Source organism: Polypterus senegalus, chromosome 2 (assembly GCF_016835505.1).
Source record: "Polypterus senegalus isolate Bchr_013 chromosome 2, ASM1683550v1, whole genome shotgun sequence".
Lineage (NCBI taxonomy): Eukaryota > Metazoa > Chordata > Cladistia > Polypteriformes > Polypteridae > Polypterus > Polypterus senegalus.
In genome coordinates, this window is record NC_053155.1 from 91888220 (window position 1) to 91915331 (window position 27112).

General features: G+C 36.3%; 1 protein-coding gene across 2 annotated transcripts; it reads left to right on the forward strand.

Moving 5' to 3' along the window:
• LOC120523147 (cysteine and histidine-rich domain-containing protein 1-like) lies at positions 1–26513 on the forward strand. 2 transcript variants are annotated; one of them, XM_039744159.1, is made up of 11 exons: positions 1–246; positions 3249–3298; positions 13627–13683; positions 15124–15287; positions 18104–18201; positions 18288–18346; positions 18566–18636; positions 20193–20298; positions 20461–20580; positions 24743–24805; positions 25615–26513. In XM_039744159.1, exons 1-11 carry the CDS (start codon positions 183–185, stop codon positions 25768–25770), a joined length of 1008 nt encoding a protein of 335 aa, XP_039600093.1. In that variant the 5' UTR covers positions 1–182; the 3' UTR covers positions 25771–26513. The 2 variants fall into 2 exon arrangements, with proteins under 2 accessions (XP_039600093.1, XP_039600094.1); XM_039744160.1 differs by lacking the exon at positions 1–246 and adding an exon at positions 1868–2021.
• The last annotated feature ends 599 nt before the right edge of the window (positions 26514–27112 follow it).

Here is a 27112-nt window from a genome sequence, read left to right on the forward strand (position 1 = left end):
CGGACCAATTGGATGGGGGAAGAGAGACTGAGAGGCAGTTTTGTTTGACCTCGTTGGTTACCGGCAGGTCGTTTGCAGGGAACGTGGTTTACAAATCTCTGCAAACGTGTGTCTGCACTTTAAAAATAATTGAACTTGTATATACTTTTTTGTGTTGTATACGTATCCGGTTAATCAGAACTATGTCTTTGCTTTGTTACAACAAAGGCTGCGGGCAGCGCTTTGATCCAGAAAAGAACATGGAAGGTAGGCAGAAAAGATATTATTAAAAATGAACAGGATTTCTGTTATCATATGTATCTAAATTGACACGTAAGCTGTTTGAATGTTATTTGGATAATTTAAATTAGACATACTCATTGATGAGTGATGGTGTAGAGACGTTATTTATTAAAGTAAAAAACGTGACCGCGTGTTTATTGTAAAACTTCGCAGACTGGTGTTGAGCAGTGGGTTATCTATAGGACTGACAATATTATTTCCGCTATTAAATAACTAATTATGTTGTTATTACTGTAAAATGTTCAATTAGCTTGATGATGTTTTGGTAGCCGGAAGTGTTTCTGGAATTGTCGCTAGTTTCTCTTTCCGGGCTTCCAGTATGGCTGATACAGTAAATATGGCCGGTCTGAAGGGACTTAAAATGTATAGTACTAAGATATATCCCATTGTAATAAGTTAGAGGTCTTAGTTATCAAGGAAAAGGTCTCCTTTAAGTTGACAACAATATTTCTTACTGTTCTGTGCCATTAAGTAAAAATATTGTGATCAGCAACTTCTGAATGCAGTCTTGCTTGGTTCGGCAGTAAATATCAATACTCCGTTTAGTTATTGACAGCGTTGTTGCTTTTATCAATTTCTTATATCGTAAGGACTGGAGTCAGATGGAGGAAAAATCAGGATTTATTTATCGTATCGAATGATATAGACGTTACCTTAAACAGAAGCTTATAAATTTTGTTGTCTTACAGCTTTGTGGAAATGTAAGAATTGGAGGCAAAGTGCTATTTACTAGTAATATGTTTTTACTTGTATAGCGTTTCTGTCGTGCTTAAAATGTAGGTACTCGTCAATATTTCAAGCTTTTGTCTTTTAGAGGAATTCCAGTTTTGTTGTATTTATTTTCTAATTGACCGAACTTTTTCAGCACTTAACTTTGAATGAAAACAATGTAAAGGTGGTCATTGCCGAACACTAGAGACGCCCGCAAGAGATGAGAGTATACTGCTAGATCATAATAAGAAACCTTGAAAATGAAGTATTTCTTGCTTGTTTATCGAAATAAGCTCTTGATTTTTTTTTCGGTTTTCTTTCCTAATTGTGTCTGACTACATTTATTTTGATTCTCCTCATATTGTCGGGAGTCACTCAAACTTCATTTTAAATAATTTGTGTTGATCTTTATGGTGAATATAATAGCATACTGTAATAATCCATTTGCTTAGGTAGTGGTACTGAGAAAGGTAATACCTAATTTAAAGTTTTAGTACTGTGCTGACACTAGTGTGTGCCTTTCCTAATCATGAACATTCAGCTAAACTTTGAGGACATATGACAAGGTGTAGAATCAGGTAGAATCAGTCATCAATAGAATGGGATGAACCTGAGCCAGATTTAAACTGTCATAAGAGAAGGTCTGAATACTTGTGTAAATCAGATATTTTAGTTTTTTATTTTTCATAAATTTGCCAAAAAAAATCTAGTATCCTATTTTCACTTTGTCAGTCTAGGGTCTACAATGTTAGTTCATGATATAAAAAATAACTTCTAAATTATTTTAGCATAAGGAAGCAACATAACAAAATGTGTAAAAGAGAAAGGGTGTCTGAATACTTTCTGATGGCAGGCTGTCAGTGACAATTAAAGTGTCCTGAGGTTTGTATTTTATAGGCAGTTACAAGCATGTCCAAATGATGAACATGAACGGAGGCTTCTCGTGTACATGTGTTTAACCAGTCTAATAGACCCTCGGTTTACATTACCATAGTCTGCAATGCTTTTCTTTGGGGATTGGGTTGTCGGTAAGTTTGTTTTTTGTGTTTTGATCAAGTGGGTTTCAAGTGACAGATTGGTTTAAAACATAACATGGACCTTAATTAGTGTATTAGAATTTCTTTATAGTTTGTGCATTTCTTGCCTTCAAATACACTGCTTTGATTCACACAATGATTATTGTATTTGATGCCAAATAGAAAATGACAATTGAATATGAACAAACCCAAATACATAGGTTGGAGAAGTTTATTTGATTAAACTGTTTGCAAACAATGGTATTGGGGATTAGATTATATGTTTGTTTCATTTTAAATTTTGTTGACAGAAATAAAAAATTATTGTTCCTAAATGAAATCGACATAAAGGCAAGGCAATATAAATTACAAGTAAAAGCTTAATACCCTTTAAGATAGTAAAACATATAACATCAACACCACCCTTATACATGTATATAGGTATAACACTCTGCTACAGTAAACTACACCATCCTTTTGCCAGGTTACTTGTCAGTTTATCAGGAATTTTATTTAGCAGGTGAGTGGTATTGTTTATACCCACATGCACACACTGGCAGAACTAGTTTGCAGAATTACTGTTAATTCAGTAAATTGCAATGCTTGTCATAGCCATCTCATAGTGAAATAAATGAAGGGCATACGTACATACCATACATCATGTATGGTTTTGTTAATATCAATAACTATATAACAACAAGTGCGTTTATCTAGCAGGTCAAGCTAACTATAAACTAGCCAGTTAATGATGAAAATCGGGACAGATAAAGTAATTGTATATTATAAATATATTTATTAATGGCACTTCATATTTAAGGTTCATCACCGAGAACGCAAATTATTTATGGGACATATTGGGTTAAATAATACAAGTATAATATGTTAGCATATGAATACTGTACTGCAGTATTTTGTTCTCAATAGTGTTTATTCATATGTTTATTTTCATTAATTTGCTTGACATAAAATTAAAACCTTTTTTTTTTTTTTTTTGCATTCTTTTTTGTGTTTATTTGAAATACAGATTTTCCTAGAGTACTTTATTTCTTGACTGAACATAGTTTAAAACTGTAAATTAACAGAAACCAAGTGACTGTCAAAATATTGTGTGTTCTCCTGTGAAGTGATTGTTATCATAACGCTATTTTCAACATTCTAATGTGGTTCATTTAGTAATTAAATAATTGTGCTTTTTGTAGAAGAGAATTTTAATCTTTGAATTCTTAAATTTTTTTCCAGATGCTTGCACATATCATCCTGGTGTTCCTGTTTTTCATGATGCTTTGAAGGTACAACTGAATTTTGTTGACTTTAGTTTTTTATTGTGTAAAATTAAGAATACCGCTCAGTGCTCATCACTAACTTTTAAAACTGGTTCCCAGGCTTTGCTTAAACTTAAAATGTGGTTGCCATTTTTAAGAACTTATATTTGGATTAATTAACAGTGCTGTGTTATTATGTGGCAGTTTATTAATGAAACAATGATGTAAAAATATGTGTAAAACCTTAATCACCCAAGCAAATTTCTTTTTAGTTTGTTTTACTTGCTACTTGCTTTACATCATTTTATTCAGAAGTGATATCACTTAACATGCCTGGAGGAAAGAAATACAATTTCAGGCATTGCTTATTTGTATTCAAAGTACCACCAATAGAACACTTAATTTCATGTTGTTTACAGATCCTTCAAAAATGAATCCAGAATGTTTCTTCATCTGTTTATCTCACTTGGCAGCAAGTTACTATGAACTACTTCCTTCATTTGTTTAATGTGCGTGAAGTGTGACTTCACCCTGGAATCAGTTTTATTTTCTTACTTTCAGCAAATGAAAATAAATTGCCTAAACTATCAGAGTTGTTTTCAGTAAGTCATCCCTGAGCCCAACAAAATTAAGTCTTCTTACTTATGGTAGCATTCTGCCATCTTAAAAGTCTAAAGCCCCAGATCACAAAAACATAAGCAACAGTATATGGATTCTTAACAGTTTCACCAAATTAACACTAATTTAAGTATTTTTTAGCACAGTACAGTGTTATATATTTTTATTATATATATTCTGCATAGAACAGGTCATGTAAATGAAAACGTGTCAGTCAATCCTTTGCATATTTTAATGTTAAAATAAGTCTAGTGACAGAATGAAACTTGAGTGATGTCAAGTGAAGTTCTTTTACTGGGAAATTCTTTTTGACAAAAACATCTTAGGATGCATAATATTCTTCCTTTTCTAAGCGAGTGAATTAAATGCTGCACTAGACAATCTTTTTGCTGTGTAAACTCTTGTGTTCTCTTAGTGCTGCTGAAAGAATGAGGAGATGCCATTATTAGAATGTCCTTATTAGTGAATCAGTACAGTGGGCTTTCTCCTTCTAGGTAATGGTGACTCTGATAGGTAGGTATGCAACTGCGATTCTACAGAACTGCTCCAAATACAAAAATTCCTCCCAGTTCTCCTCCAGTGTGTCAGAATGAATTGCTAGCAGAGGACTTGGAGGAATTTACTCCTAAGACGCTTGTGCTTGTCATCTCTGCCCACTCACCTTCTGTTTTATGTCTAAAATATCCAGGAACATCTCTCTATTTGTTCTTTTATTAAGTTACAGAAATATCTATGTATTTTATCTTTTGTTATAAAAAGAAATACAATTATTGCTAGACAAAATATAGGCATTTAATATATTTTATTACCATTGCCATACTTTAAAGAGGCAATCCCAAGTATGAACACGTGTGAAAACAACACTGTTTTTACTTGTGTAAGATGAAGATGAAGATTGTTGAAAGTCCACATATTCTGCTTTGTGATATAATCTTAAAAGTCCATATCAAATATGTAGTGTCAAAATTCTTTGCTTTATTTCCATCATAGCTGACTTTTTCCTGTCACGTGTTGCAGTGGTACTTCAACCTTTATTCCTCCAAGACACCCCAGTGTACCATGAGCATATGTGAGGACTTCTGTATACAGGCCATGATATTTATTATCTTATATTTTGCTGCAGTATTGTGCACTTATTTTTGAACCTACATTTAATAAAGGCATAATGCCGTTATGCTGTCTGCATTTTTTAATAAAGCATAATAAATACTTAATGGGATATTTGTAAAATATTTTATATGGTTTTATTAAATATGTAATTGTTATTAGTGCCACCATTTGTTAATTTGTGACATACTTAAATAAATAAGGACAGATAATTGCCAAAATGAAGAATTTGGCATTGCTGATATTTTTGATTTCTACAATAGCTACTCATCATTCTTTGTGTATTACTTTTTAAATTAAGCACAAAATGATTAAGTATTCATGCAAGTAAAAAATCTAAGCAAAATCTTAAAATGCAGAATTAGTTGCTGCAGACATTTTTTCATAACTTAATTACAGAAGATAATTCATTATCCTCTGGATTCAGCATTGGAATGTTTCCATAAGCAATAGTCACATTTAACAAGAGTAGAAATGCAAATGCATTTCTTTCCACTTCTAACAACCAAGTCAGTGGAAACAACAAAAACTTTGTGTACAACTGTGGCAGAAGGGTGGCCAATCCTGACACCTGTGCAGTTGTAAAATGTGAGCACAAGATGCGTGTGAAATTGGACTACCATTTCCCTAATTAGACTGTCAAGTCTTTACCTTTGCAGAAAAACACATAAGCTCTTTCTGACAGTGTGGTAGAAATGATTTGATGTCTGCAGCCCACCTGGCTTGCAGCATTGGGGCGATCATGCCTGTAATACCCAGTGTTGTATGTTTGTGGTTGTATGTTGGAACCTCCAAATTGTGGTAGCTATCTTTCATGTGCATCCTGTAATTTATCCTATACTTCGTCTGTTTTTTTTTTTTTTTTGCTGCTGCTTTGTTATCATCACTCATTAGTATCACTCCACCCTGCCTGTCTCACCTTCTCCATCATGCTTTGCCTCATCTCTGCTACTATCAGATAAGTATTACTCTGTTCTGTGCTGAAATACTTGTGATAAACTCCTTCATATTGAACAGTTTATTCAGAGCAAGTGGTCAGACTGGAATGTCCTAAAAGACACTGGCATTCAAATATTTACCTCGTGGGTCAAGTCGCTGCCACCTCCAGACTGAGAATGAAAAGTTTACCATCAGCATTTGTTCAGGAATATGCCGATCTGCTCATGGCTTTGGAAATAAGAGTGGTGGTGGTGTTGTGTTAGGAGAAGAGTGTCACTGTGTCAAATTTTCAATGTGCTAAAATAACCTCTGGCTATGGATCTGTGCACAATGAATCCTCATCAGCTAATATTGCATTGTTTAACTTAATGTCTCTTAATGGCAAAGCATCAGTTCTGTCAGAATTCATTATAGATTCCAACTTAATGTGACATGCTTAACAGAAACTTGGCAAAAACCACCAACTTTATGTCTTTCTCAGAGGTAATACCATCCAGATATGTTTACTTTTCAGAAGCTCGCAGCTCAAGATAGGGTGTAGGGGTCACAATAATTGCTAGATCAGAGTATAGCATGAAAAGAATCTCAATTGACTGTCCATTGTCCTTCGAATTTCTGTTTCTTAAACTAATAATGAAATCTGGTCCGTTTTGCTTATTTTTGTCTACCGTCCCCCAAAATACAATGGGTCTTTATCTGAACTAACTTGCTTTTAACTTTCCCAGTGTGTCATTCTTCTTAGCAATTTCAACATCCATATTGACACTCCTACATGTAAACTGAGAAATGAATTCCTGTTCTTACTGGACTGTTTTGACATGGTGCAACATGTTGATTTTCGTACCCACTTTGGTGGTCATATACTGGATCTGATCTGCACATCTGGCTTCTCTGTTGACAGCACTTATAGCAGTGATTTGGGACTGTCTGATCATAAAGCAGCATTTTTCACAGTGTCATTACCTCTTACCACTGCTTACTGTGAACTTACTTTCAGAAACCTTTAACACAGCAGTCTTTAACTTTTTTCCGCTGAGAGCTACTTTTACAAAATGAAAATGGCCGAGAGCTACTCATGTTTACTAACATTTATTCTCATAGCTTATTTCAACCCAAACAAACTGAATAAGTTTGTTTTGTCTGAACATTAACAAATTGATGGTGTCCACAACTCACAAAAATATTTAGTTCACCTGCATGTGCATTTTGTATGTCTGTTTGCATTTTCTTTTTATTTTTCCTTGATTTGGATTTTTGGGTTTTTATGGTTTTTTTAACTGTAAGTAGCAACAGCTACAACAAAAAAAAATCAATAATGAAATTCCAGTTTACATTCCTTTTTAATGAAGCAGAACACTAGCACACTGAACCTTATTTTGCAGTTCCATTCATTAAGCAGGAAGGAACCCAGATGCTCCATGATGCTGTATGCTAAGACTGCAGTAGTACAGTGAGTGCCCTCCAGAATTGTAACAGCTGTTATTAGGTTGATGCATCCTTCTCAGATGAAGGTTAACTTCACTTTTAGGGTCTAGGATATTTGTTACAGCATTAGCTGATGTGTTCTCGGTCAGAAAAAACTTTTTGTAGATGTGAATATGTTCAGCGAGGTACCCTATTGATTCGAACCAGCTATTCCACATGGCGTTTCCTGCCTCAAGGGTTCCTGGCAGGCTTCTTGAAGAAGGCAGACTTTACATACATAACTAGTGATGCAGTCTTACTGAAGTATTTATAGTGCTGCCAGGTCTCTCCCACCAAACTGATGACATGACACAAGCAGGTTGAATGTACACTGTTAGACATAATCCCTTTCAAAACTTCCTGGTATGTTTTCAGACAGTGTGATGCATCGTCTGTAACCACTGCTAAAATGTCATTAAGAATCAGATGGTTGCTGTGAATGCAGTGAAGTGCTGCCTGTGAAAAGGTCAAAGTTGCAGCTCTCCATAAAGATAACATCTGCCAAAAACTGCTGGTCTTCAGTACCTGCAGATGTAATTGTGTAAATTGTTTCTTGTGATTCTTAAACCTTAAATGTTTACAGATTGAAAACGTGTATCATTACATCTGTATCTGCATCTACTTTATATCTTAAAATAATTAATTACAAAGCACAAGCAAACTAATCTGTAAGACGCTAAATCCGGGAATTAAACAGAAAAAAAGAGAGAGAGACCGACCCACTTTTAAGGGCTTATTGCATCTGAGGAGAGGCCTGCTGTGCTTGCAGAGGTTTGCAGGTGCTGAGTTTATAGTAGAAGAGTCAAATGTGGACCTTGTGTGCCTCATCACTGTGAGGCAAAACATTTATTAAATCCAGAAATGTCACTAATTTTTAAAAGGGTAATATGGTATGCTGACAAAACTTGCAGAAAAGTTGTCCAGATTCGTAAAAGTCGCTGGGATATTGCTATGCCCTCAGTTTTGCAGTTAAGGTCGTGTTTCTTAGTTTTTTTGGCGTAGTTAGGGTATCTGATACTGCTCGCTTCGACATTTCTGTCTCATGCAGGTAGCTAATCTGTGTGCAGGAAACACAAACTGATAGATGCACAACTGGATTACTACAAGAATTGTCTTTGCTTGAAAATCAACAAACTAGAAAATAGTATCTGAATGATAGAACTACAGATTATTCAATTGTTTAATTTATTGGGAAGTTTTGTAACAGTCACCCTTCAGCCTCTAAATTCCACACATTTCTGTTTTTAAATCTAAAATCTGTTTTTATGTGTTAATTCCCTGGTTCCATCTGTGTTTTCCACATTGTGGAAATAGGGCCCTTCTTTAAGTGTTCAGCTCCATGGTATAATTCAGAATTACAGTCGTTGAAAGCAGCTGGCCAATGCCTTGAGAGAATATCACATAAGATTGGCCTCATGGTGCATATCTAGGCTTTCTCTGACCATCAAGGGGCTTACAGGGGTGCATTAACTGTAGCCAAGAACATGCATTATGGCAGAATAATGGAAAGTGGCCATGATGACTTGAGGGTTTTGTTCTCTTAAACTACTTCAACCTGCATCTAGCCCAATTACCTCCTTTACTGAAGTTTGTGAAAAATTCCTTTGCACTTTTTCTGTTAAAAAGATCTAAATAATTCAACTAACATAAATCCATCATCCATGTATATCTTTCCCTGTCTTCCTACTCCATCCATCTCTTTTTCTAATTTTTTACTAGTTACGTCTACATTTGTTGACAACCAGCTTTCTAAGACAAAGCAGAACACTTGGGTACTGGACGCCATCACACTTCTTAAATCCACCGTCATACCTACTCCCAACTATTTTGGCAATAATAAATTCATCCCTTGACATCAACTTTGTGCCAGCCACTTTTAAAAGTCAGGTCTTAATGCCGACAGTCTTAACAAATTTCAGCCTATCTCTCACTTACCTTTTCTGTTAAAAGTTGTAGCCTCCCAATGCACAAATTACTTCTAATAATTTGGAACCCTTTGAGTCTGGTTTCAGCCCATGGCACAGCTGCAAAACTGCTCTGTTTCAGGTAACCAATGATTTGCTTATGGCAGCAAACTCTGGAAAAACAAGCATATTAATTCAGTTGGATCTTAGTGCATCATTTGACATTGTCAGACATGACATTCTACTGTTCAGAATGAAGAACATTCTGGGTATCTCTGACACTGCCTACCAGTGGTTTAAGTCCTGTTTGACTGATTGGCAAGAGTTTGATTGTGTTAGCAACAGGAGGTCCAGCTCTGTGCCAGTCACACAAGTTGTTCCTCAGGGCTCTGTCTTCAACCCTCTGCTCTTTTGTATCTGTATGCTTCCCCTTGGCCCTATTATTCGTAGCTATGGACTGGGTTATCATTTTTATGCAGAGGACACTCAACTCTGTTTCATTGTTAAAAGTGAAACTTTTATCAGTGCTTTTTCAGCTCACAAATTACCTCAGTGAAATTAAAACCTTGATGGAGCATAACTCTTTTAAATTGAAATAAAAGTGCACTCCTGCCTTTTGGCACTAAAGCACAAATTAAGAATATGAGCTCCTTTTCAGTCACTCTTGACGGTGATCTCATCAGACCTTCTAATGCAAAGAAGTTTGGTGTCACTTTTGATTCCTCCCTTTCTTACTCCACTCACTTAAACCACATTAAGAACCTTTGTTACTTTCACCTCCGTGACATATCCCATGTTCCCTCATTACTCTCCTTTTCTAATACCGAAAAACGTGTCCATGCTATCATCACATCCCACACTGATTACTGTAACTCCTTACTGATAGGTGACCCTTCTAATTATATATCACAGTTAGAGTTGATTCAAAAATGCAAGAGTCCTTATACGAAACCGCAACAGCACGCACAGAACACCCATCCTACTTCGCCTTCACTGTCTTACAGCAGGGGTCCCCAACCAAAGAGGCTGAAAGAGGCTGTTTTATTTTGGAAAACACTTCCATCTGTGGCTCATAGGTGGCGATAAGGCAACGCACTTGGTGAATAGTTTATATATTGCGCACTTCACTATCTTCTGTTACTTGTCTCCGCACCCTCCCCCAACCCGGTCCGCACAAAAAATTACCCAAATTAAAAAAGTCCTAGGTCACAAAAAGGTTGGGGTAATTTTAACCCACAAGCTAGCAAAAATGAGTAAAAAATGAACTTCTTTGGAGAGCTGCTTTGGAAAGGGAAAAAGGCCCAATGAGGAGACAGAAGAGCCTTCGACTTCCAAGAAAAAGAAAGCTGCATTTAATAGACAATATCAGGATTCCTACTTAAAATACGAGTTTATCGCTACAGGTGATCCTCACGCAGCAAGCCCACTCTGCATAATATGTAGTAACATGCTAACAAATGAGGCTATGAAGCCTTTAAAACTGCTTTGGCACATGGAGACCAAGCACCCTGCATTAAAAGACAAGCCTTTGCAATTTTTTAAAAGGAGAAAATGTGAACAAGATGGACAAAGGCAATTGCTAATGGCCACCACCTCAACAAATGCGAGTGCACTGAGAGCTTACTTAGTGGCTAACTGCATTGCTAAGTTGAAGAAACCTTTTACTGTAGGTGAGGAATTGATCTTTGCCCGCCACTAAGGATATTTGCCGTGAACTGCTAGGAGAGGCTGCTGTTAAAAAGATAGCACAGGTTCCTCTTTTGGTTACCACCGTCACTAGACGAATTGAGGATATAGCAGAGGACACTGAGACACAGTTGTTGGAGAGGATTAACAAGTCACCATGGTATGCAGTTCAGGTTGATGAGTCTACTGGTATTGACAACAAGGCTCTATTACTTGTTTATGTGCAATATATATATCAGGAGGATGTGCATGAGGACATGTTATGTGCACTGTCACTGCCGAGCAACACCACTGGCGCAGAACTATTCAAATCTTTAAATGATTACATATCAGGAAATGATCAGGAAATGACTGGATGGATTTCTGGTTTAATTGGGTTAAGGAGGTTGCACCTGAATTTGAGTCTACACACAGGGAAATGTTGGCTTGCCGAAAAATGTTACCTGAACTTAACACTGTATTGAACAATGCCATTAAAGTCATTAACTACATCAAAGCAAATGCCCTAAACTCGTGTCTGTTCGAGCAGCTTTGTGATGAGATGGATGCACAGCACAAAAGCCTTCTCTTACATACAGAAGTAAGATGGCTATCTAAAGGGAGATCGTTGGCCAGAGTTTTTGAGTTACGAGAGCCACTGTGGAGGTTTCTTTCAGAAAAAAAGCCACAACTTGCAGAACATTTCAGTGACATGAACTGGGTCGCAAAACTCGCTTACTTATGGGACATATTCAATCTGTTCAATGAACTCAATCTGTTACTTCAGGGGAAAATGACAACTGTCTTCAAGTTGGCAGACAAAGTAGCTGCATTCAAACCCAAACTTGAATTGTGGGGACGCCGAGTGAACAAAGAAATATTTGACATGTTTCAAACATTAGCAGGGGTTTTGGAAGAAACTGAGCCTAATTCAAAATTCTCACAGCTTGTCCTTGACCACCTGTCTCTGCTTTTAAAAGAGTTCGAGCGGTACTTTCCAACCAGAAAAGACCCCCGAACTTCGAAAGAATGAATGCGTGACCCATTTGTGAACAAACCAGGTGAATTGAGCCTGTCCATGCAAGAAGATGATCAACTGCTAGAGATTGCAAATGACGGTGGCCTTAAAAGTATGTTTCAAACAACAACTCTGCCTGTGTTCTGGGTTAAGATCAAGGTAGAATTTACAGAGTTCGCCAAAAAAGCACTGAATTCCTTTCTTCCGTTTCCAACAACCTATCTTTGTGAAGCAGGATTTTCTGCAGTGACAACGACCAAACCCAAATTACGGAGTAGACTAGATATAATTAACACACTTCGGGTGACATTGCCTCCCATGACCCACAGATGGGACTGGCTCATAAGAGGGAAACAAGCTCTGGGCTCCCACTAATTCTGTGGGATGGTGACTTGTATTTTTATGCACTTTGTTTTCAGTTGTTTCTATACCGGTCTGTGAAAATATTTTGACATGAAACTGGTTCTTGGTGCAAAAAAGGTTGGGGACTGCTGCACCACAGCACAGACTTCAATGTGTTTTGTTACACGTATATCATCCATCCCTCCCGCGGAACTGTGTACGGAATAAACCGGTCCATGGTTGCGAAAAGGTTGGGATCCACTGTCTTACAGGATTGAATTCAAAATTCTATTACTAACCTACAAAGCCTTAAATAGCCTTGCACTGGACTACATCAGCATCATTATGCTCCTTTTTGCCAACTAAGGTCCTCTGATACTGGCAAACTTGTTGTGCCCCACACTAACCTGCACTCTATGGGTGACAGGGCCTTTAGCTGCCCAGACTTTGGAATGACCTCCCGAAATGAATTAGATGAGCTGACTCGGTTAATTTTTTTAAAAACATATTAAAAACTCAACTGTTCAGGAAGGCTTTTAACTAACCTGACATTCTTCAGTTTACCTCTCTGTCCAGATACTCCAAATAATTTGTGTGTTTGTGTGTTATATCACAAATGATATTATTTGTTTCAGGTATTTCTTTAAGTATTGAACTTCGTATTTTTTTTTTTCTTTATTCTATTTAATGCTTTGTATATCCTGTATTTATTTGTTTAGTGTTCTATGCAGAAAATATTTGTTTCCAATGTTACATATACCCTGTTGTTTAAATAAGCACTTTGAGCACAGGAAAGGTGCTATATAAATCAAATGTATTATTATTAAAATGAGAAAAAACTTGCTGATTCCTATTCACAGCTCAATTGGCATTTTAAAAGTGTAACATGTATGACTAATTCTAATCTATTGCAGACAAAATTGAAGTAATTTGTATTAAAAACTGGGTCAGCTTCTTACTTTATAAGCAATGTTGCAGCCTCAGGATGGAGTAGTGTTTATTTTATAATTAAAATATTAATTTGACATTAGACAGGCTTCAGAGTAGAGCAGGAAAATAACTTAAGCATATTAAAGTATACAACCAACTGGCATAAAAAGAAATGGATTTTGACAGTGACCCTGACAGTTGTTACTAAGAGCTCATATGCTAAAGCAGGATAACCCGTCCCTTTATAATAACTTGTTTTTCTTTGCAGTATAACTGGGGAATTCATTATATTCAAAATGATGATGCTTATTAGAAGTAGTATTATCTTATAGATTGTCATATAAATATGCTGTTCATCTTTACAACAGGGTTGGTCATGTTGCAAAAGGCGGACAACTGACTTCTCAGACTTCTTGGGTATAGTGGTAAGTAACTTAGTTAAAATTTCTTGAGAGTGTGCAGTGATCTTACTGTTAATTTTAGCTATTTCTCCATTAAAATATATTAATGAAACACAATCTAAATATTTATTTTTGCCACATTAAAGTAAATGTGCGTTTAGATATTATTGCATCGCTGTTAGGGTTTAGTATTGACAGTCTTGAATTAATGATGGATATTATTTTGAAAGCAGTTATTCTGTATAAAATCATCTTAGATTTAGACATTGAAATGAAGGGATGTGAATTAACCTAGCTAGTAAATGTTACAAAAAAAAAAAAAACCCTGTTAATGCAAGCTTAATATAAACATTTATGGTGGGAGAAATGTCTAACGGTATCCTTTTTTTTTTTTTTTTTTTTTTATGAAATACTTCAAAAATATTTGTATGTAGTTTGTAGTGATGACCAAGAAAAATTTTTAATGCAATGTTTTCATGCAGAACAAGTGAAAAAGGCTTCACGACCTGTGCTGTCCAATAGCAAATGATGTGAAAAATGTGGAGAAATTAAAACAGTTTTTGTGGTTCTTGCATCGCATAATCCATATATCCATTGTCAAGTGTTATGCGCAAAACATCTGAAACGCATGCATTCTTTGCTAAAATATTATCCTCCGGAAAAGCAGTGTACATCATAAACAGAAAAATGCAATCCCATAAATTTGTGCTTTTGAATTGAAGACCTGCCTCTCCCCTCATTCATTGGTCAAGAGTTCTGTCTTCTGTTCATGAACACAGATTTATGGGAATGTGATTTTTCTGTTAATGTTGTACTCTGATTTTTCCCAGGCATAACTATTTATTTAAGAAAATACATGTTTTGCACGTTTTGAGCACAAGTCTTTATAACAGACATGTGGATTATGCAACACTTTTTTCTATGGAAGTTATTTCACATTATTGGACAGCATATGTTCCATTATAACAAACTTTTTCTCACATTCTGCATGAAAACATGAGACTAAAGTTTTTTCTTGGCCATCTCTATAAACTATATTGGGTTAATAACACAAAAAAGGGTACAGTATACCTTTGAATGCCCATATTTCATGGTGTACCTCCTTGATATCAAGAGCTTGGACAAGCCAGACTACAAGCTTCAGCCATGTGTTGTAGAAAGAACCACAAGGACTGCATGAGAAGATGGGTTGGATTAACAAAACTGTTTAGGGCTTAAATATTCTCATTTTTGTAATGTGATTATAATAAGAATTTGAATGTGACAAAACATTTATGTCTGATGTGATTATTCAGGTTTTTTTTATATATGTAACATTGCTTGCATGTGTGCTGCATAGGCAGTGACCTACTATCCCACCCACTGTGAAATGAACTGCAAGGCTACATGTTTGCACAATTCATATTGTTGATGGACTTGATGTAAAGTCTTTCTTTCTGTAACATTGCCAACATTTTCTTTAAGGGCTGTACCAAAGGTCAACACAGCAATGAAAAACCACCTGAACCCATCAAACCAGAAGTTAAAATGTCCAACGATAAAAAAGACTTAGCTGAAGATTTAAAACCAAAATTTAATGAGTATGTTATCCAGGCACCAAAACCTATTGAATTAATTCAGCGACCAAGGTAATTAATATCTTTTCTATGTGTGGTGCATTTTTTGTGGTTGAGACTAATATTTCTTAGTTTTATTAGTATGTTTATAGTGTTTCTTTTGTTGTTTAGTGCCATTTAATGAGCACTTAACCAAAAGATAAAACTGCTATAGAGTCCTTAAAGTATTAAAATGCAATTTTTACTAAATTACAACATGTACTGTATTTGGGTAATGAACACAAAAATAATTAAAACTAGCAAATCAATTCTTGATGTATCCCTGGACTATGATCTTACCAAGGCAGCCTTCAAGTTTACAATATGTGACAACCATGTATAGATTATTTGTTTGTTTATTTTTGACAGTTGGATTGAGGTTATATCAATTACTTGCTCATGGTTACATAGTGAGTCATAGGTGGGTGTTGACAAAGTAAGCTGGTGATTTATGTCCTACACCTCAGCCACTGTCCTATACTGTCTGATATTACCCTCTGTACCCTTCGTCTATTTATGTGAATAACATCTAATTTCTGTGAATTATCTCCTACATCCTGTCCTACACATCTTTCACAGTTACCTGTCATTTGAAACTTTTTCACCTCTGAGCCTACAGGACATTATGGCGCTTTTCCACTGCATACGGTACGGCACGACACGGTTCAGTTCAGCTCACTTTTGGGGGGTTTTCCACTGGGAACAGTACCTGGTCCTTTTTAGTACCACCTCAGCCGAGGTTCCAAGCGCCGAACCGTTACCAAAACGTGACGTGTAAACTCTGCTGGTCACTGATTGGCCGGAGAAAATCGTCATTACAGTGTCACTGGCTATTATTTTCTTTAAAGGTACATACACGCGGAAGTTTGTGTCCTGTCTCTCCATCGCTGGACACAGTTTGTTGCATAAGTGGATGAATGTTTCTTCAGACATTCGAAAGTTCTCCAGCCACTGAGTGTTTGTAAAACCGGGAACAATCACATCCCACCACTCTGAAGCATGGTTAAATGTCCAAACAGATGGTCTGTTGCGGCGACTTTTTTGCAAAATGTGGAAGATCTGTAATATACAGAATCAGCATTTTAATGTTACACTGGCAGTTAAGTTCATTTTATGCTTTGGAACAGTGATAAAAGTTAGCTAGTGATGTGCTTTTTTTAGATACTTACCCTTGCGCGTCGTCGAGCTAAAGTGTTGTCGTTGTCTGCGTGTTGTTGTAAAAGTTCCACGGTGTCACGGCAGTAGAGGCGGCACAACTATAACGACACGTGAATAATCCCACCCACTCTAAAGCGGTACTAAACTGCAGTCGAAACGCAAACCGAGCCGAACTGAGCCGAACCAAGGTGAGCTGTACTGAACCGTGCTGTGCCGTACTAAGCAGTGGAAAAGCGCCATTAGAATCATTTCAAAGACTGGAACAGCTGTCAGATGGCTATACTAATACTAGTACAATTTTTAAAAGGTGTTGCACTCTGATTATTTGTGGAAGAACTGCTGTCGAACTAACCAAATCCCTTTGTTTTCTTATTAGATGTTGCTAGATGTTCACATCTTTTTCATGAATCCCCGGACAGGATTGTCATCCAACTAAATTTTTTACTTCCCATCTTTCCCACACTGCTTTTTAGAGGTGGTCTTTAGTCAAAGCTGGCATTTTTTTGTTTGACTCTTGTTTGTTTCCATATACCACCCCTACTCTCTGCCCTTTCTCCTGCATGCCCACTGCTATAATTTATATTTAAAAAAAAATTGTCAAGGGAATGAAAGTAATTCTCAAAAATATTAATTGCCATCTGGGACTTGGAGGAATCCTTCAAACTGATTGTATCTTGTATCATCACAGTAGTAAATTATAGTATTTCAGATTTTGTATATTTAAGAACACACGACTTTGATGACATAATTGGTCACAATAGTATTCGTAATTATTTATCTTGCAAAGAGTGTTGAATTAATGGTAAATGAATTGATCTTTAAAAACTACCAATTACTATTCAATCAAAAATATCTTCTGTCTGTAATTCATTTTTAGTAAAACAGAACACAGATTAAAAAGGTCTGATTGAAAAGTCTCTATAAACTCAAAAGAAGTAGTTCCAGATTGGTGCATTTTATGTCTGTGTATTACTTTCACATTCAACATGAGAGCAAGTATTCCTCCTTAATGGAGGCGCTGCTGCCACCCTTGCCTTGTAGATGTTTTGTGACATTAGTCTTACATAAACCCCTTGTATCTATGAATTAAAAGTTTCAAAAACTTTTAAGAGAAGCTGACAAAAACAAACCCCCGTTGAAACAAATGTCAAGGATGAAATTATTACAGGGGTCAATATGCTAAAAATGTTTTATTTATGGTTCTGTAGGACTGTGGCAATGAAGTGTAATTTGTTCACTCATGTAATATCATCAAGACTTAGCCATAGGAAGTTGTTGTGTTTACCTGTCTCTTACATATAACATATAACACATAACGCAAGGTTTTCATGCTTTAAGTTGAGCACTGCTTTCACAATAAGAGGCCAACATCACTAGTCATTGACACAATCACCTCGTGAAATCCAGGTGTCTTCAGATATCTCTTCTGTATTTGTAATGGGTATTTACGTAGATTAGCAATATCCATATTTTGCTAAAGCTATTGTGATCTTTTTATATTTATTCTCGTCTCTAAAGCCATATGTCTGTCCCCTTCAAATCTGGTATGTGCTTTCCAAGGGGACCTTAACAAGTACTAAGAACATATTGTATGCTTGAAGGTACCGTTGTTCATGGGGAAATATGAGTAACAGCACATAACAATTTCTTAAACTTCAAAATCTTAAACTGGTTGTCCTCTTTTCTTGCAGCCCTGATGAGCCAATAACAAGGCTCACACAAAAAGTTTCTGCTTCTCTACGGCAGGCCTTGGAGAAGTTAACTACTCAGAGTGGAGCAGAAAAAAATAGTAAGTGTCTAAGCATTTCTTCTGAAAAAAACATATGTATTTGTTACTACTAGAATGGTATTTGACTGAATGTTGTAACTTTACAGGTGAAGAGAGTGATGAAATAAAAATTGGAACATCCTGTAAAAATGGAGGTTGTACAAAGGTAATTTATCCTTTTTCATAGAGTGAATAACTTGGGGGGCCCTTCACACTATTCTATCAAATAAGTTAAATGCATGGTTTCTGTTGCCAACCAGAGAGTAAACCCAACAAGGAGTTAATTGAAAGATACAGTAAGTAGGAAAATCTGGTGAAAACAGATTTTTAGAATTGGGATTTACTTTCCTTTATCATTAATTCATAGATTTTCATTGTATTTTAGACATTTGATGGACCACAGAGCAATGAGGAAATATGTCAGTTTCATGTTGGTGTTCCTATATTTCATGAGGGGTAAGGTTTGCCTTGTTTATACCTAAAGGCTGTTCTAGGGAAAAAGCCAGTTTGAAATATTCTTTCAGTATGATCATGAACCGCTCCTTTCAAAGTCTAATCCACAGTTAATGATTTTTTCTTGCCAGTGCTTAAGAATTGTATAAAATTAAATTGGAATTTACTTAATCTACTTAACTAAATACTTTAGTAAACTTAGTTATGGAACAAATATATATATATTAAGAGTTGTGAAAGCTTGGGGGCGTCCGAGAGCACCAAATCCCAACATGAACACACCAAGACAATCTCTGGTTCAAATAAATGGGTGTTTATTATATAAATACCTCACAAAAAATCACCAAGCACAAGTTATTTCTCCTCCCAACACCTCTCCTCTCTCCACTGCACCTCCTTCAACCAGCTGAGTGTTGCTCATCCTCCTCCCAGCTCTGACTTGCCTGGACAAGGGAGGGCAGTCCCTTTTATTGAAGACCTGGGAGTACTTCCTGTGCCAGGGCTGTTGCCTGTTGGAAGCACTTTTGGGTCACACAGAAGTCCTATATAATAAGGAGTACTCTCTGCAGTGCCCTCATGTGGCACCCACAGATTCCAGTAGGGCTATGCTGCTGGACTACAACTCTCCACATTCCCTGCGGGCCCCCCGAATGGGCACTGATATTGAGGGCCGCTGCCATCTAGCGGGAATAAACATCCCCTGGAGATAGTCCTTCCCTGTTCTCCAATTTTATCTCGGCCAGGGAAGGTGCTATGCACATGTCCAGTTGGGACACCTGTCCATTTGTCTGGGCGTTCCTGCCCGGGTAAGGAACCATCTTCTTTTCTGGCTGGAATGTCCGTCCGTCGATCCATTAGAGAAGCCTTGTCCAGTTGCACTATCCTTCCCTCTCTCGGCCGGGATGCATTTCCGTCCAATCGGGACCTCCCGTCTGAGTGAGGTATCTTCCCGACTCCTTGCTGGAATGCCTGTCCATTCCATGTGTCACCTACACAGTATAAATGATAAATTAAGATTTAATAATTGATGAGTGTACCTTTTAAAACCAATTACAGCTGTAAATCAGTTTAGATTAAATGCATACTCAGATTTGGTAGAATCTGACCATTCTTTACTAGACTGCTCAGGCTTCTTGCAGGGTGTTGATGAACAACAGTCATTCAGGCCATCAATACATACTCAGTTGTATTTGACGAAAGACATTTTTTCTTATACATTGAACTGTGGCTTTAGGTGATTGTCATATTTAATTGGACATCTTCATAGGAAGTATTTTCAGTGGATAATATACTTGTTTTGTAGCAGACAAATAATTGTTTGCTGAATCTTCATTTAGAAAGATAGGAATAAAATTTACCTTGAGTATCTGGCATGCAGTAGTTTGCATTTTTTCACTGGGAGATTAATCTTAGTCTGTACTATGTATTTTTTACTTTTAGTAGCACTTTTATTTTTAGTTGCTTGGTTAAAAGTACTTTTCATGCTTTCAGGTTTAAAAATTGCTTTAGTAAAATTGTCCAGGCTTTGGTGCATAAAGTTTATTTTTTTCAATCAACAGAATGAAGTACTGGAGCTGCTGTAAGCGAAAGACCTCTGATTTTAATAGTTTCCTTTCTCAGGAAGGCTGTACGAAAGGAAGCCACTTGTGGAGAAAGAATGATACAGTGGGTATTTTTGGCAAAGATGCACTAATTTTATCTTGTAGTTTATGTGATTATGATATATTTCAGGGAGTGTTTGTGTTTAATTTTGGTTGTGTTCTTGTTATGTACTTCTGTATGAGTAACTTATTTTTTTAATTGATTTACTTTTTTTTTATTAAATAGGGAAAGAAAGTAGTGCCCTGTAGATTTGATTGGCATCAGACAGGAGGGCAGGTTATCATTTCAATCTATGCCAAAAATTCTGTTCCAGATCTAAGCTATGTGGATGCAAACAGCACAATTGTAAGTTTCACTTCCTCCAAATTATTTGTTTATCTTTCAAGGTTTATAATGCAGCCACTTCTTGAAACTAATCTTGGCCTGTCATTTAAATTTGTGCTAGTTAATGTTCTTTACCCAATGTATTTGTCAGTCTTGAGTCTATCAAAGTAAATCATATTATTCATTGCATGTTTATTACAGGTACAGTAATTAGATATGTTTCAATCATGCTATTACGCTATGTTGGCAAGTTATGTATGTTAACTTGTCAGTTAATTTTAGCAAACTGGGGCCTTCAAAAGCCTTTTATCTTGTAGTTTTGAGTTATAATTCTGTGTTGTTTTTGTCAATAGGTGGATCTGCAATGTCATGGTTCACTTTTAGTTAGTTTATGCTGTCAGAATAATCTCCACATCCCAAAAAAGATGGGTTGAATAAAACAAATTTCATATATACAATATATTCATCATTAAATTTTCATAGTGTTACATTTGTTTTTAAGGTTAATCAGTCTTGTCATGAAATTGTAGGAAAAATTTTATAACATGATATTGCTATCTAACTAGCTATGACACTTAAGCTTTACATTTGTTAACTTTATGAAAGTACTATTATATTTATGACTCCACGTATTTAGGAGTCATGATTATTTAGTAAAATGCACTTATTCATTCTCCTCATTGCATCTTGTGCTTGTGTGATGGTGCGGGTTGACTCTACACTCCTGTTGCGCCCGGGAGCCTCTTGAACCCACCACCGTCAATAGTCATGAAACCGAGATGAGCCAGGCAGATGAGGACACATACTGTACATTCCAGACAAGGAGCATGTGTAAAAAGTACTTTTATTAAAACTCCAAAAGCAAAGTGCAAACAGTGCAGTGCATCTTCTTCATTAAATAAATAATCCTATAAAAAAGTGAACCATGGAGTTTAAAAAGTCAAATATCCCATAAAAACAAGGTTAAACTCCAAAGGCAGGCAACTCCTCTAAAATCAAAGTCCCCGTTGTGTCCTTTTAAAAGACATCTCCTCTGCTAACCCTAAACGTGACCTTGCACCAGAGGAGATGCCTATCGACATACACATCCATCCTTCTACAGGTTTCTTACTGAGACACAGGTCTCAGCAGCTGACAGTGCTCCCCATCTAAGTCTCTCTGACTCCTGGTGCCTTCCGGGACTGAACCCAGCCATGTGTCACTCCCCACTCCACCAAAATGCTCAGTGGTAGTGACACTTTTCAGCCCAGAGTGTTGGTCGTATACACTCCCAAGGGCTCTGCTCCCAGCTGCCTGCCTGCCTTCTATTTTTTACGCGTGATCGCTCTCACACAGGCCCCTCTGCATTCCTGCCTTCTCCCCTGTTTTTTTAACTTGCATTCATTTTCTCCCTTTTGCCATGCCAGCTCCCCCTGCTATGCCACAGTGGATACAGTGCACACCTATGTAGGTTGAGCTTGCTATTTATTTAAAAATGGACACAGTGCGGGCACAGTATTAGCAAAAACATTTGTTTACCTTTTGAAAAAAATTTTTTGGTTATATAATAATTCTTTACATTTATAGAGCGCTTTTCTCACTATTCACATGAGGAGTATCTGGGATGTGATCCCATGATCTCCTTACTGCAAAGCAGCAGCACTACCATTGTGTCACGGCAGATATGTGACACAGTCACATCACAGAGTATACAGTGGTGTGAAAAACTATTTGCCCCCTTCCTGATTTCTTATTCTTTTGCATGTTTGTCACACAAAATGTTTCTGATCATCAAACACATTTAACCATTAGTCAAATATAACACAAGTAAACACAAAATACAGTTTTTAAATTATGGTTTTTATTATTTAGGGAGAAAAAAAATCTAAACCTACATGGCCCTGTGTGAAAAAATAATTGCCCCCTGAACCTAATAACTGGTTGGGCCACCCTTAGCAGCAATGACTGCAATCAAGCGTTTGCGATAACTTGCAATGAGTCTTTTACAGCGCTCTGGAGGAATTTTGGCCCACTCATCCTTGCAGAATTGTTGTAATTCAGCTTTATTTGAGGGTTTTCTAGCATGAACCACCTTTTTAAGGTCATGCCATAGCATCTCAATTGGATTCAGGTCAGGACTTTGACTAGGCCACTCCAAAGTCTTCATTTTGTTTTTCTTCAGCCATTCAGAGGTGGATTTGCTGGTGTGTTTTGGGTCATTGTCCTGTTGCAGCACCCAAGATCGCTTCAGCTTGAGTTGACGAACAGATGGCCGGACATTCTCCTTCAGGATTTTTTGGTAGACAGTAGAATTCATGGTTCCATCTATCACAGCAAGCCTTCCAGGTCCTGAAGCAACAAAACAACCCCAGACCATCACACTACCACCACCATATTTTACTGTTGGTATGATGTTCTTTTCTGAAATGCTGTGTTCCTTTTACGCCAGATGTAACGGACATTTGCCTTCCAAAAGTTCAACTTTTGTCTCATCAGTCCACAAGGTATTTTCCCAAAAGTCTTGGCAATCATTGAGATGTTTCTTAGCAAAATTGAGACGAGCCCTAATGTTCTTTTGCTTAACAGTGGTTTGCGTCTTGGAAATCTGCCATGCACGCCATTTTTGCCCAGTCTCTTTCTTATGGTGGAGTCGTGAACACTGACCTTAATTGAGGCAAGTGAGGCCTGCAGTTCTTTAGTCGTTGTCCTGGGGTCTTTTGTGACCTCTCGGATGAGTCGTCTCTGCGCTCTTGGGGTAATTTTGGTCGGCCGGCCACTCCTGGGAAGGTTCACCACTGTTCCATGTTTTTGCCATTTGTGGATAATGGCTCTCACTGTGGTTCGCTGGAGTCCCAAAGCTTTAGAAATGGCTTTATAACCTTTACCAGACTGATAGATCTCAATTACTTCTGTTCTCATTTGTTCCTGAATTTCTTTGGATCTTGGCATGATGTTTAGCTTTTGAGGTGCTTTTGGTCTACTTCTCTGTGTCAAGCAGCTCCTATTTAAGTGATTTCTTGATTGAAACAGGTGTGGCAGTAATCAGGCCTGGGGGTGGCTACGGAAATTGAGCTCAGGTGTGATACACCACAGTTAGGTTATTTTTTAACAAGGGGGCAATTACTTTTTCACACAGAGCCATATAGGTTTGGATTTTTTTTCTCCCTAAATAATAAAAATCATCATTTAAAAACTGCATTTTGTGTTTACTTGTGTCATATTTGACTAATGGTTAAATGTGTTTGATGATCAGAAACATTTTGTGTGACAAACATGCAAAAGAATAAGAAATCAGGAAGGGGGCAAATAATTTTTCACACCACTGTATTTAGCAGAGTGTAAAGAACTATACATGCCGTCAAAGCTATAAACCCATAACAAGTGATATCAGTAAGTAACACACGTGAATACAATGTCTACTGCTGTTTGGGGTGGGGTGTCTTGGGAGTAAAGCAGTTTGTGAGGACTCAGGGCACCTCCCTACAGAGAGTTGAGTGACAGGATCAGGGTGAGAGGGTAGCAAATACTTAAAAAGCAGAAAGAGGCAGAAAAGTGGAAAACTTATCTTTTTTTTTTCTCCTTGGTCTGATGGCATTATTCAGTTTAAAATGTTATACTAGTCAGTATAAAGGAGTATTCTGTACTCCTGCCCACAGAAGGCACAGCTCACTATCTAACACTGGTATTACTTTTTGTGTATCCATAGCAATCTGTGGATTTGGATATTATCGTTTTTCTTTTAGGAGCATGCAAACACTGGTAATATTTTATGAGAGAGGACCATAATTGTTAACTTAAGCACATAATTATAATTCTACTAATCTAATAAAAGGACTATAAATTAATCTTCTTTCTGCCCTTCTCATTAGGAATCACCATATCGTATCATCTGTTTCCATATTTTCCTGTCCCCTGCATCTTGCTGTGTCACACTCACCACATGCATGTCCCCCTCTCACCACATCCATAAACCTCCTAAGAAAGGGAGTATAAACAGTAAACACTTTTTTGTTACTTGCCCTCAAATGTACATTTAAATTTTAGAGTCTGTGTAGATAGACATCTATTAGAAAAGACAAGTAATAATTAGTAATGGTTTCTGTCCTAATATGTATAGATTTGTGATTTTAATGTAGAATTCTAAAAACAAAATTCTTAACATTGCAAAAGTTTACTTTTCACTTTGTCCTTTTTCAAATTTTAGCTAAATATTCATATAATATTCGAAGGAGACAAAGAATTTGAACAGAAAATTAACTTGTGGGGTGTAAGTATATTTTAAGACTGTCCTGTACTTTATATCACCTTTTGTAGAAGTATTTTATAGGTTTTTATTCATGAACACTAGAGGGCAGCAAGATTTTTAGTATTACAATGTACTATTGGTAAAAATATGTATTATCTTTATCTGTGTTTATTTTACTGAAAAAAAAAAAAAACTTTAAGCAAAATAGTTTATTTACACTGTTCAATTCTATCTATTGTACTTGGAAAATCCTGTTATTAATACACATCATTGTCAGACTTTTAAGAAAAATAATTTAGAAGTCTGTCAGCTTTTTATCCATTTTCTAAATTTATTCTGAATTTCCCCATGGGATTAAGTACTGCTAGGGTGTTGTACCGTGTTACCCATTATAAATGTAGTGAAAAGTCAAGCAAAATTACACCTTTTATTGGCTAACTAAAACATCTTGCCTGAAGAAGTGGCCTGAGTTGACTCGAAAGCTTGCATATTGTAATCTTTTTAGTTATACAATAAAAGGTGTCATTTTGCTTGACTTCTCACCGCATGGGATTAATAAAGTTTATCTAATCTACTAAATCTAATCTAATTAGGGCACTCTAACATAACGTTTCCGATTGTATTTTACTGTTTTAATATTTTTGTTTCTTCCTAATCAGACTGGATTTTATTGTTTATTTTACTATTACATTACTCTTAATATAGCTATGTGGTTTTAGTTTAATTGTGCTGTGAGATCAGTAGTAGAAAAGAAAAAATACAGACTTTATCTGTAGCTGTATAAGTATTGGTTTCAGTGACCCATTTCTCGGTGTGTTGCTTTTTTCAAGGTCATTGATGTTACCAAGAGCTGTATGATGATGACAGCCACAAAAATTGAAATTACCATGAAGAAATCTGAACCAATGTCCTGGGCCCGATTGGATCTACCTCCACCTAAGTTGCCAGTTGTGAAAGAGTCAACAGGTGCAGACGAGAGCTGCTGAAATGGTTAATCATAGACTATCATTTATTTTACTGAATTGTAGGACCACTTATTTTCTACAGTGGGGTGACGATGATCTCCTCACTCAAATTACTGTGGTGGGTTAAGTCGCATTTAACACCACTGTGATATGTTTCAAATATTTAATTGGGTTCAGGAAGAACGTGAATTAACATTTACTTAATATTACCCAAATATTTTAAGGACATTGCAAAAAAGATGTACTGTATTTTGAATATTCCACAGAAAAAATTGTCCAGTTATTTTATAAATATAGTTAATACTTTATATTACTTGTTTCTGTATTCGAAACATTTTACTGCTTTTTTGCATGCATATATGACTGACTTATTCCAGGAGCTCATCTCTTTTTTTCTCAAAACTAAATTCTGTTAATATACTTGGTTCCAAGTATCTCTTTTTAAAGAATATAATAATTAATAATTCTATAGCTAAATATTGCAACATGCACCTTTACCGGTACATGAAAACTCTTTGAACGATGAGCAGACGTTATCCTTTGCACATTAAAACGTAAATTTTGGGAACACGAATTTGACTTTCACAAGTTCTTTTCCAATGTTGTTTGTTTAGTGTGTTGGCTTTGCTCGAGCTACTTTGCTTGCCTCTTAAGTGGCATAGTTCTAAAATGCCACTCTTAAGTTAAGAATTCTTCTCCTGTTTTATAACTGATATTGTTTGAAAAAACAAACTTAAATGGAATAAAGTTTCCCTCTGCTTATACAATGTTTTGCCTTAATTATTATACACCTGTATATAGTGTTGTCACCAGATGGAAGATTAACTTTTTTTTCCTGTGTGGCTATAATATTTGCACTTTGAAAGTATTCTTTTAAACTGTATTCCTTTCTTATGTAGAGCTACATATTTAAATATTAGGCCAAGAAAATGCTTCATACACTATAATGTATGAATTCCTTTAATTTAGCTAGCAAAGGCCATATTGGCTATAGTTAAAAATGCTCTGTGGGCAGTATTGCTACATACATTTTCTTAATGCATGTCATAAAGCAGCCACATATCTCCCAAGAATTTTTGTTAATTTGTTAGGGTTTCTTTTTTTTTTTTTTTGTAATTGATATTAGAATTAGACATCATTTCTTTCCATAATCTTAAGACATTTTGTGTTTTGGTATTCAGAATTAGTATGGTTTGAATTTATATTCATATAAATATCCTACAAAGGACACCAGTTTGGAAATTTTTAATGAGTTTTATTTAGGTCACGTACGTGCAGCATACTTCAGTCAAAAGAGAATTCAGTACTATTTTCAATACGTTATTTATTTTTTTTAATTGAAATTCATTAAGTCATATTTTCT

Coding starts and splice junctions, on each gene's coding strand:
- LOC120523147 (XM_039744159.1), top strand. CDS start 183: ATGTCTTTGCTTTGTTACAACAAAGGCTGCGGGCAGCGCTTTGATCCA. Junction 247..3,248: donor TCCAGAAAAGAACATGGAAG/GTAGGCAGAAAA, acceptor ATTTTTTTCCAG/ATGCTTGCACATATCATCCT. Junction 3,299..13,626: donor TTTTTCATGATGCTTTGAAG/GTACAACTGAAT, acceptor TCTTTACAACAG/GGTTGGTCATGTTGCAAAAG.